Source organism: Halichoeres trimaculatus, unplaced genomic scaffold, assembly GCF_033239565.1.
Source record: "Halichoeres trimaculatus isolate MK-OKI-2021-1 unplaced genomic scaffold, fHalTri1.1 fHalTri1_scaffold_11, whole genome shotgun sequence".
Lineage (NCBI taxonomy): Eukaryota > Metazoa > Chordata > Actinopteri > Labriformes > Labridae > Halichoeres > Halichoeres trimaculatus.
Genome location: NW_027437189.1, coordinates 22,854,050 through 22,866,225, shown reverse-complemented (window position 1 = coordinate 22,866,225; position 12,176 = coordinate 22,854,050). Strand labels below are relative to the sequence as shown.

Sequence of the window (12,176 nt, the reverse complement as noted above, 5' to 3'; positions counted from 1 at the left end):
AAACAGGAGAAGAAGACGAGAAGGCGAGGAGGGTGAATGCTGCGTTCCAGACAGCTCGGAGGTCAGGATTTCCCGAGTCGAAAACCCCGACTTCAGAGCGTTACAGATGTACAGCGTCGGCCGTGAATAAAAATGGCTGTCAGTGACAAGGTAATGCTGTGGCAACTGGTGAGGAATTTAAACAGTGACAACTCCAGTCTTTTAGCACATTAAAATGAAGTAGACCAGGTTCGCTGAGTGAGAGCTCTTGTGACAGATCAAAATTATAGACTTAATTTCAGATAGGCTATTGTTTGCAATGACTCTCTGCCGAACCACTAACATATTAGCTAATCAAATAAGCACCACTCTTCTTACATACAGAACCAGCTTTTCTGTATGCGTATAACTTAATCTTGAAAATCATTTTAGACAACGTTTATCATTCACTTGTGGCTTTTCTGCAGAGGCTGCCATTGTTGAGTGATGTAAGATTAACCAAACCTTGTGGAAACGGGATGGATTTTTTTTTTTTTCTCCGAACGCACTTTTTCTAGTCAAAAGTCGGAAAATCCAGATGCAGCTGAAGAGTAACTAGAAACAGAGATATCATATACCCCGCAAAAATTCATACTTCTAAAGTTGATTCTGTTTAATGTTTTTGATTTTACACTGATAGAAAGAAAACACTAACAACTGAAGATATAGTGTTATAAACTTAGTTTGATTCATACGAAGACAAGAGGAAAAACAAAAACAAAAGATGACTGCCGCTATTTTTCACAGTTTATCCCCTTGTTTGCATCTGGCACCCAGCTATATCCTAAAATAATGATCAGCATTTTACACAATTTTTGGAGTGTGAATTAGGCTACATTGCAGCAAAATCATCAACACACTACAAGAAATTAAGCAGCAAAACCAAAACAAACTATAACAGTAAACCCACATCATGTAAAGCCATTTCTTTGATTAAATTTGGTCAATTAACCGAGGGTCTTACTTAGGTCTCTGCCCTTACTTCTTTGAATCACTTCATCTAATAAGAAAACAGATTTTCAACTATGATTCCAAAAATCCAAAGGCAAGATTACTAAACCCTCAAAATTCAACAAAAGTATGGAAACAGAAAAGAAAAAAAAATGCAATTCCAACTCCTCAAGGATTTCACTTGACTGACAAATAATCAAAATTGTTTCTTGAGGAGTGCATAAACAGATTTCTGAGGGAATCAGTCAAAGACCAATGACTTCTTATAGCTGGTGGTAAATAAAAATCTTTGAAATGGTTCCTTAGCCCACATATTCACACAGTAAGCCTGCTTGTTGCACTGGCTAAATCACTAAACCCAATGAGAATAAGTGCATTTGGTGTGGTGTCACTATTGTTCATAAAATGTTAACGTCAAGGCTGCAAATTAAAAAAAATAAATAAAGATAAAATAAAAAGCTTGTGTTGGGTGCAGGAGTTTTTGAAAAAAACATATACCTTAAGGTTCAAAACTTTCATAAATCCCTTCAAGTTGGAATTAAAGACCTCTTTTATTGAGTGCATTTATTAAAACCAAATTGAAATTGATTCAACCTTCTAACACTATTGATGTTCGTAATCTTAATTTTTTTCTTTTTTAAGCACTGGTGGGGTGAATAACACACTTAACAAGAGTAACAACAACAGTAAAGGAAGAGAATAAAAACAAAACAAAAGATACTCAATTCAACTAAAGGGAACAACAGAGAGAACTGAATAAAATAATAAATCACCAAATCTATACCGACACTGACTATTCAGGCAGCACCGTGTCTGTCATCTGTGCCACAATATTTTATTTACACTGTGTTTTTTTTCTACTCTTTTTATGTTGCACCTGGAATTTGAAGCAAACACAACAGGTTTTCCACTGCAGACAGGGAAAAGGTCACAATGTTCCTAAAACTTGCACAACAAAGGTTTTTGACACAGCACAAAAGGTCATGTTTAAAATAGTCAAAGTTTCAGGATGGTGGTGCTGTTTGTCACCTGTCGGTTTTTATTTAGATTCCTCACTAAGTATGTTAGTCTGTAAGATTAAGATTATTTCTAGTTTGACCAGTGATTAAAATTCAGCATTAAACACCTTTACTTCAGATTTTAGTTGAGCATATTTTTCATTTTTTGAATCGGGCTCACAATATATATAATATAAGTGAAAACTTCACAACCTGAAAATTGTATTGTTTAAGTATCTATAATCTGATAAAATTAGAAAAAATATTGTATTTGAATGATTATGTTAATTTCAAATGGGAAAGGGGTCCCCTGTTTGCACTAACGATCATCTTACATAATGATGATTAAAAAAATTCATATAATTTTGCACATTCACACTGGTTTGTATCAGGAAATAAAGATTCACAGAATTTAAAAAAAATAACCCTTCATAAATACAGAAAAGTGAGCATTAACATGTAACAAAATGAGTGGAGTTATTTACAGCTGGATTGTTGACACAGAGTTATTTAATTTAAAATGTCTTTAAAATTTGTTTTCTTTATCTTTTAAAAGGTCTGTAATCTAGTTATACGGGGAAACTATCAATCTTTTTTACCCTTATGCTCTGTGCTCTAAATTAATCTTTCTAAATTCTGAAATCCAGGAAAAGTGATGTTTTTGATAATTGTTTTATTAAAACAGAATAAGTCAGCTTTTAAACAGTGAGTAGTTAAAGTTCAAGAGAGTGATATACATCCATCCTTTAGTTGTGGGCTACCCTACTGCTGCAAATGCATTAGATATTAGTTGTGATTTAAATGTTACAATTACATACATATTACATACATACACCATCATACAAACCTTTGTACATAACTTAAATAATTCTCTAACGAATATAATTATTATACAATGTTATACTCCAAGGTTTATAGGCGCACCCTATCACTATCACTCATGGCTATTTAAATTCAACAAGCTCCACATCTGAAAGTGTAATTTTTGATTTAACTGTACTGCAGGTTTTTGGCAGAGATAAAAAGTATTTTCTCTTCCCTTCATGATGTGTTATCAAAAATATTATTTTTGGAAACACAAAAACCTAGGCTTATTGTTTTTTGTTTTTTGTTTTTTTTTTTTTTCATTTTGGGGGTTTGGAGGGACAGAGACTCACGAGGACAGAGAAGCGGAATTAAATTAGAGAAAAACACTCTTACAATAAATTGAACTTTATTGACAGTAAAAAGTTTTGAGAATATCGAGGGGCACACAAGTCTGACTGCAGTAACATCCTGGAAAGCAACGTGACTTTTTTTGAAATACAGTAATGAGGCAGTTTAACATCTTTAACTTTGAGGTAAAGTGTTTTGTCATGTTACATCATTCACAAAAATATCATTGAGACATTGAGAGTTCACACAAGGAGACAAAAACCCATGCCTCGTTTCCACTTCTTAAAATTACTTCACAGTTCAAAAATAATTCACAATTCAGGGAAAAGCAGAAAATGTCAAGCACACATGCTATATTCCATTCACACACACGTCTCTACTTATCAAACCAAGTGCATTTCAAATAGCTTTTTTTCTCAAACAGTTCAAGTATATTTTTGCCTGCAATTAAAGAAAAATAATAAAAACTATGAAGCAGCAAACCCACAAGAACAAGTAAGAATACTGAGTTTGGTCTCATTCGTGTTCCCAACATTAACATTATCTGATAACTCACCGTACGGTAGCAATAAGGTTTTTGGGTGCTATAAAGAAGCAGGAGGTAACATTTCATGGACTTGAGGAATATGCTGGATAAGATTTGGAATATAGCTGATTAAATACACCAAGGCTGAAACAAACAACACAAAATAGATAATCACAAGTGATAACTGAACAGATCCCAACTGATTTGTTGATCTATTTTAAATAATTATTTTGTTAAATCACTTACATTTTGCAGATTGATTAAATTCTCAGCACTGACTGCTGAGCACAAAACTACAAAAATAATTTGAGTGTAGACTACAGAACCAGTGCAAAGCTGTGAGGTTTTGTAGAAGGCCAGTCCCATTCAAATTTCACCGGTGTTGCAAATTGACGGATCAACTGTTGTTAATATTATGCAATTTATCAGTGCAGTAGAAGAATTACAGAGAAGAAAATAGTAAAGCCATCAAGTGCTTCTGCAAAGATGTTCATATATAAGCAGGTAAATGTTCAATCCCATGTAGGTAAAGCACCCTGGGCCATAAAGGTCAGCTCTTACTGTACACTACTTGGCTCAGGGTCTGATCTGCACCAGTTTCCTAAAGGCTTGCTTTAAAATCCAGAAACCCTACTATCGATCTTAACCAGTTTACCCTCTGGCAATTTTCTTCAAGTTTCTCTCCCTTTAAATGCTCCTTTTTGTCTTTTTCTCTCTGAGCAGCTGCAAACATTTTCACACACTGCCCCACCAGGCTGTAAACAATGTTTTCCTACAGCAGCTTGCTACTGTAGGCATTAAGGCAATCCGTTCCTGTGCTTTGTCCGTGACAAAAGCCCAACCCTAACCCAGAGGCACAAAGCTCTCAGTGCATATTAAACTTACCTGACAAACTGTACAAAATACCATCTCCATTCACAAAAACAAGCTCTTAGTGCAGACTGAACATTCCATACATCCTCCTTAAAATGTATGCAGGTATTTTTCTTAACTCCCTCGTCAAAAGTACTAGCTAAAATCACTTAGAAAAGATGGCTAGTTAAGTTTTTTGAGCACCAGTCCCCCTCCATTTTTTTCAAAGTTAAGAGGAAATCCTCAAAGAAGGCACTTTTGAAGCAAAACTGGTCATTTTGCTTGATGATTAGATAAGGGAGTGCAATCATTAATAGGATGTAATTTCAGTTAATTAGTTATCTAATTTTAAATGTTGCAGTGAAAGGGTTAAATCTTTCATCGGCTTGAGTTTAATAGATATCTTAAAATAAAACCATTTGTACTTAAGCTAGCAATTAAAAGCAACAGACCTGGTGCAGAACAAACGTGAGCCCATTTAAGGAGAAGCAGTCACCTCACCTCCCCTGACCTTTGACCCTTCCCCTCAGCCCACCTGATGCTCCCCACGGCTGATGTGAGACGAGAACTCGTACCGGTCCTGGCTGCGGTGGCCACAGAGGTTGCACTCAAATGGCTGGCGAAAGCCGTGGCAGCCCATATGGATGGTGAACATGACATGGTCCAGGAAGAGGATGCGACAGTGGCGGCAGTGGAAGGAGCGCACTGGCTGGCCATCCCTGTCCAACACCTGTATGACCTCCCCAGAAGAAAGGAGGGAGCTGGAGTTTCTCTTGCTCATTACAGTGGGTACAGGACATGCCCTCTCCCACCCAGGGTCCAAGTCTTTGGCCTGGCTGGGGCTGGAATGGTTACGGGGAAGTGCTGGGGTTTGGTAGTGGTTAAGGTGGTGGTTGTTGGAGGTACTTGTCGGGGCAGTAGCCCTTGTGCTCTGCTCTTCTGCTGTGCTCTCTGTGTCTGTAGAGTCGGGGCAGCCGTTAGGTGAGGTGGTGTGGCTGTGGGCTGGGGGTTGGTCATCACGGCTTTCACCAGCCACGCCAAGAGGCATCATTGCTGCTGGTCCTCCTCCGCTGTGGACTCGGGAGCCTTGGGAGGGCAGGTTGCTGCTGATGGAGCCCATAACTGTGCGTAACTCTGACAGAAAGGCAGGATGGAGGTGAGACAGTGCAGGTGGCTCATGGTTCTCCCCCTTGACTCTTTCACCTTTAAGATGTGAACCAGCCAGACCAGCAGGTTCTCCAGCAGGCTGAGAGCTCATGAGGTCCCCCTCCTTCTCAGAGCCAGAGGACAATTCATAAGGTGCTTCAGGTAGGTCTAGATGCATGTGCTTTTCACCTACAAAAAAGAAAACATGAACAACTCAAAGTTTAAGGATGAAAAGTAAGTAAGTGCCTTTTTTAAATACACCTTCCCTGTTTTTTAAAGTTAAATTATCACGCATGTTGTGCCTTCATTCAGGGTGAGAATGGGTAGTAAAACCCAAGAAGTGAACCACAGGTTGGACTTAAACACTGGCTAAGTGCTCAAGGACTTACCTCACGGGGCACGCAACCTAACTACTTGGTCATGTCAGCGCCTCACCTTACCTATTTTAAAAGAGAAACACTCACCCAAAAACTTCTGCGGTGTTGACCTCTTGCGTTTGGTGATGCTTATAGCCAGTCTGTCCACAATCTGGAATTTGTCATTTGGAGGCTGGAGCTCTGGTTTCATGCTTGCCTCTATTTTTACTGGCTCTTCACCTGTAAACATACATCACCTTGATTTATTGACCCTCACATTATGTGTGACTTGTAATTCAGTCTGAATGCCCTTCATCAGTACTTTGAGGATATGTTAAGTTAATCTTTGTGTGATTTGTTACCATGTGCTGTTTGTGAGTTGAGTGCTGCCTGGTGGTCCAGACTGGTCAGATAGCTGTGGCAGCGTTCCAGATGTTCCTCCAGTGTGCTCTGTTGTTTGTAGCTGCGGCTGCAGTAGGTGCACTTGAAAGGTTTTCCCACCGTTGGAGAAGACACTGCAGTCAAGAGCAACATAATTAGCCGCCTCATTTTGGGGATACAAAATAGCAAAGATTTCATCGTGTGTGGAGTATGTGGCTGAATTCATTGCTGATGGTTATTTACACATAAATAGAGGGAATGAGTGGGAATATGAAAATTCTGCCAATGGTGAGATAATGGATTTCCCCATTGATCAGCAATTACCGAAACTGTTCTGTTGCTTGTAAAAGAAACGCCAAACCCTCAACCCCATCGTTTCATCTTAACCGCAACATCTCATCTTGGCAACCCGTCAGAGTGATTGACGTCAATTCACCGAAATCCGAATCGGTAAGAATCTTTTCTCTGAAATTGAACCTATGAAGCCCGCCAAGATCGATCAAAGACTTACTGTACAATTCAGACCTTGAACACCTGTTAAGTGTGTTCAAGGTCTGAAAACACAAAAACAGGATTTCCTGTTTCTCAGTTAAATGTCATATTTTTCACGTGCTTTACCCTACACTGTGGTGAAGTAGGTCTGTTTCCCCTGTGATTCACAGAAGTGAGAAATGGACCGCTCTAATTAATCCCTACTTTCATGGCACACCATCATTTACATACTCTATACCTTGTTTCTTTAAGGAACAATATTGTGTTGTAATGCAATCAAGGCCTCATTTTACCTGCATGTGTGCGCAGATGTCCAGCCAAGGCATCCCTCCGACGACAAGCGTAGTTGCAAATGGGACATTTAAAAGGCTTCTCTCCTGAATGCAGTTTAATGTGACGCAACAGGTTCCCTTTCTGTGTGAAGGAAGCCCCACACTGGTTACACTGGAATGGCCTCTCACCTGGATGAACAGAGGATCACACAGAAACAGTGCCTTTAGTTATTGATATCAAATTTGATAGCAATTTTTCCTTTACATTGTGTTCGTTTGTGCTCACCTGTGTGGCTTCGCTTGTGCACCATCAGAACATTGGGACCAATGCAGACCATCCCGCACACCTCACACTGGAGCTTCCCATTGGGCAGCCGGATGGGTCCAGGTGAAGCAGGGTTTGAGCTGATCATCTCATTGTAAATACCTGCTCTTTCCCTTCCAGGCCCAGCATACTCAGTCACCCCTTCTTCCATGGGATCCCCTCTGCCATCCCTTTTGCTCTCGTCCCTCACAGCCTCTCTGCTCTCTGCCTGAGGAGCACCCGGTGACTCATCATCGCTGCAGAGCTCAACCTTGATGGAGTTGGCTGTGTAGAAAGAGAATGAAGGTAAACTCATTTACTTCCTTATTTCATTTTAATGAAGAATCTGTGCAGATTGTACATCTGTAATGATGACTGACCACTGACAGAGCGATGTGGTGAAGACTGCTGACTGTTTGGGGACCTCACTGCAGGGCCCTGCAATCCACCATAAAAATCCTGTTCTGTTGACAACTCTCCTTCATTACCTGAAACATAAATATTCTCACATTATTTAAGCAAACACTGAATTATTGAGACTGCACACAAAAAACTATGGTAGTTTTTCAGTTGGACACCAACCTACCTTGTGCAAATGAGCGTCCATTGCAGTCATCAGCATTCATTCTCTCACCAGATGCCTGAGGAAATATGATTTAAAAAGTTAGTCTTTTGTACTCTCTTTCTTTTGGAAAAAAAGAAAAAAAAAGATTTGATTCTCTAAATATTTGTCACAGAAAAATAACAAATAATATATTCAAAACTTTTTAACTTGACTTTGATATCAACCATGTAACATATACTTACCAGATGTTGTTTGGTACAAGAATTGGGATACAAACAACTTAACAATTTCAGCTTCAAGCTTCTTATAATACATTCACTATACAGAAGTAATCTGGTCACCCTGGGCTCTGTTCTGCTGATTTTGTCTCATGTACTTTCTTCAGCACATGGTCAGAAAATGAATATGAGAGGCTCCAGGAAGAGAAAGTTAACAACCAAGAGTTTCAGAGGAGGAGTTAAAACTAAAAGCATCAGACAAGTTACTGGAACACCTTCCCACGTAGAAATCTAAACTAGAACCCGTGGTAAAGGACTGGAAAGGATTTCAGGGCAAGATAGCACCATTGCAATTAAGAGCTCTCAAGCATTGTGTTAAAGGGATATAAACATTGGCAAATCTATCTATCTATCTATCTATCTATCTATCTATCTATCTATCTATCTATCTATCTATCTATCCTATTTGTGCTTTATATATATACATATATATATATATATATATACACACACACACACACACACACACAAATATATATATGTATATATATATATATATATATATATATATATATATATATATATATATATATATATATAAATTGCTTGTCTGTATGCTTTAAATTTTTTTTCTTTGCCTGTGTGTGTGTGTGTTTGTGTGTGTGCGTGTGTGTACGCGCGCGTGTGTGCTTCTGTGTGTGTTTTTGATACGGCCTTTTTGTGTTTTTAAGTCTAGATCATTTAGATCCTTTTTAACCCCAGCCATGCTGTCTGCATGTGAAGCAATAAAACATTTAGAGGGAAAATTCTCGGTAGTTTCCACAGCCAGGTTACCCAGCAGACAACAAAGTGAGACTCAGGCGGTCTTAAGTAACATTTACAGACATAAAATTCATCATTTTGTGTGACAGTAGTTCAGGTTGGGCTCTATTTGATTTTATGGTGAAAGAGAAAGACCCAGATGTCCATTGCTGCACCTTTTGGTCTAATGGATGACAACAATGAGCAGAGGAGACAGTGGAGAGAGGGGGGGCGGAGACAACACCTCGCAGGGAGAATTAATATCCTGGCATTGGCCCCGCATGGGGAGCAACAGGCGCTGATGCAGCCGGGAGACGCGCCAGTCAAACCAGGGCACAGCGATTTAAAAAAAAAGGGACGTGCGCCTCCAAGAGCCGATATGAACATTTTCTGCCCGACATGGTCAAATATTAAAAAAATAAAAACGTATAGCATTACATTCTCAAATAACTATTCATTCCGTGAGTGGCTACTTGTTTTAGCTGCTCGGTTAAGCTCCGTTACAGCACCAGTCGGCTCGTAGACGGTCCAGACAGCGGCGAGACATAACGGCAATTTGTTGCAGGAGTTGCCACTGTCCAAATGATCCGCATGAAGGCTGCTGTCATCCAGCATCGAGCACGTCAAAGTGGCCTGAGCTGTACAATGTTTCTCATGAGCCGTTGCTATGGCACCCGACCACACGACAAATGGCATTCACCCGACCAACTACTCAAAAACATGCCGTACTTTCAAATTCAGGCAGATTGATGGTCTTACCGAGCGTTGCGGCGAAGTCCACAAGCCTCTTCCCTACCTGGCGACCGACTGGTGTTTTCTTTTTTAATTGTCTGGATAGCTGTTTGTTTTCCCAGGCGACGACAGCATCTCCGGGATTTTTTTTTTTTTTTTTTTTTTTTTACCTGGGAATCCCAAACAACTTCCGGGCCCATGCTGGGATACAGACCGAATAATTGTACAACAGAGCTCTTGATTCAATGATCGTCGAATGCATCGATGCATGACAGCTACAGGAACAGGTGGCAGAAATTAGATGACATTTATTCCATTTTAGAAGAACTTATAGGCACAGAATAGGACTTGACGTAGTATACTGCGCATGTACATTTTTATTAGAAAACACAGGCCATGAAGCATGTTACATTTAGTTGAGTCAATTCTGGATTAAGATATTATTTATGATTAAAAAATCCTCTCCCGGAAATGCAAGATAAGAGTGCAGTGGGCGTGTTAGTATAACATCTTTCCCTCTTTCTTTGACGTCTGTCCTTTACATCACAACAAGATGTTTGAATAATAAAATTCAGTTTTCACTACGCAAACTGTAAGGAAACGGGCTCTGAAATTGTTTTTGTATGTACTACAGAAGCAAGTACACATCAAATTATGCGTAAAATTCTTGTGATGACAATATTTATGGTGATGATACTTCCATAGCACCACAAGATGGCAGCCTATTGCTCTTTGAAACCGGCTCTGCCAAGTAACCAATCAGACAGCTGTGTGAAAATGTCAACACAATGCAAGTACTGTCTGTCTGTCTGTCTGTCTTTTTTCTGTGTATGTTTTCATAAAAATAACAACTGAGGAAATAATACAATTATGAACCTCACTGCCCCCTAGAAACTATTATATACAACAGTAATGAATAAAGGGCAGTTATTTGAAACGTCGAGGCCTGTGGTGTCTAAGAAGGACCTCATAAGCCTCTTGGATCCTCATAAACATTGCTTCAGCATCCTTGCTGGGGTTGTGGTCTGGATGCCATTTCTTTGCCAGCTCCCTGTAGGTGCGGGATATCTCTTCTGGAGAGGCCTCCACTTCCAGGGACAACACCTGCAACATGAAATTGAAACTTCAGTCCCTGGAAATATGTCTTATCCTCTTTTTTTCTATTCAAGAGTTGTTATATTGTTCACCTGCAGCGCCTCTTTTTCCTTCTCAGTGTATTCTTTCAGCAATATTTCCAGCACCTTCCTCCAGGCCTCCTCATAGTACCCCCCTCCAGTGAAAATGCACAATATCCGATATGGCATCAAAAGTATGTACTCTAATACACTTCTGAGCCAAGGCAGAAACCAGAAGATATCCAGCAGTGCTGCTACACAGTCAGACAGGTAGTACAATGTGGCTGTGGTGTTGTGGAAAATACAGTAACCCAGAGGAGCAGAGAAAGCCAGCCAGGCCAGTCCAAGCTTGTAAAGCCTTGGGCCTGCATAAAAAACAGATGGGGTTACTGATGTAAGTGTTAACAGTTCAGACAGCTGTAAACAAGTGAGTATCACAGTGTTGTTATATTTGTATGATAATTTCACCTAGTTCCTGTGTCGTTCCAGGTGTCTGTGGAGGTTTGAACCTACGATGCTGAGCAGCAGTCACACTCGCAGCCAGGCTTATAGGAAGAGGTGAAAAGGTGCTGCCATAGAATATTGGGGATGTCAAGAGACAAGTGGTCAATGTTTTTTGAAGATCAGAGGTCTGCTGTCCAACACTGGACACTAGATGCACCCCTGCACCCACACATAGAGGAAGAACGATCAAATAGAAGAACCTGAGAGAGTTCAGCCCTATCAAAGCCACGGTGCCAAAGTAAATCCCGACACACAGCTGTCCAGCAAATCTGACAGGGCCAATAGATGGTTGCCTCCTTCTCTCTTTTTCTGTGCCTTGGTTGGCTTCTGCAACATATGCAGGGATACGAATGAACTCTCTGACCCAGCCAAATCCAAATCCTCCCAGGGTTAGCATCCACAGCAGAGCATGGCTATCTCTTCCTAAGTATAAATGATGTAGACCCAACGGCCCACCTACTGCCCATAAGGCATAGGTCACCATTACACTTTTTCCCATCCTTTGGTTCCTGTTGATCAGTCCTCTTCATAAAGGTGTATACTCATCATCCTTAAAGAGTACCTGCAATGAAGTTATTCAAAAGATGAGTCTTGTCTCATAATTTGAGAAATATAAAACCAAAATACACCAACTGAATATTCAGGGAAAACAAAGCTGTCTGTGTTTTTAGAGTACTTTAAGGAGGAGCCTATTGGTGCATAATAGCTGCTGACATCTGTTAGATAAAATTTAGAAATTTCATCACATCTCATATTTGATTTAGCTTCTTTATTTCCTGTGTGCTGCTGG

General features: G+C 39.9%; 2 protein-coding genes and 1 long non-coding RNA gene across 3 annotated transcripts; 1 reads left to right on the top strand and 2 right to left on the bottom strand.

Annotated features, from left to right (window-relative positions):
* Positions 1-2: 2 nt before the first annotated feature.
* Positions 3-11,782, top strand: LOC141799496 (uncharacterized). Its single transcript, XR_012599241.1, has 5 exons — positions 3-150; positions 5,031-5,624; positions 5,711-5,808; positions 7,593-7,757; positions 11,372-11,782. It is a non-coding gene; the product is annotated as an uncharacterized LOC141799496 (long non-coding RNA).
* ikzf4 (IKAROS family zinc finger 4) lies at positions 3,174-9,945 on the bottom strand. Its single transcript, XM_074681745.1, has 8 exons — positions 9,795-9,945; positions 8,038-8,092; positions 7,832-7,939; positions 7,434-7,736; positions 7,169-7,336; positions 6,365-6,517; positions 6,111-6,242; positions 3,174-5,835 (listed from the first exon to the last, which is right to left on the bottom strand). Exons 2-8 carry the CDS (start codon positions 8,075-8,077, stop codon positions 5,027-5,029), a joined length of 1,713 nt encoding a protein of 570 aa, XP_074537846.1. The 5' UTR covers positions 8,078-8,092; positions 9,795-9,945; the 3' UTR covers positions 3,174-5,026.
* On the bottom strand, positions 10,695-11,911 carry dnajc22 (DnaJ (Hsp40) homolog, subfamily C, member 22). The gene is made up of 3 exons (XM_074681746.1): positions 11,351-11,911; positions 10,955-11,247; positions 10,695-10,871 (listed from the first exon to the last, which is right to left on the bottom strand). Exons 1-3 carry the CDS (start codon positions 11,883-11,885, stop codon positions 10,695-10,697), a joined length of 1,005 nt encoding a protein of 334 aa, XP_074537847.1. The 5' UTR covers positions 11,886-11,911.
* Positions 11,912-12,176: the final 265 nt, after the last annotated feature.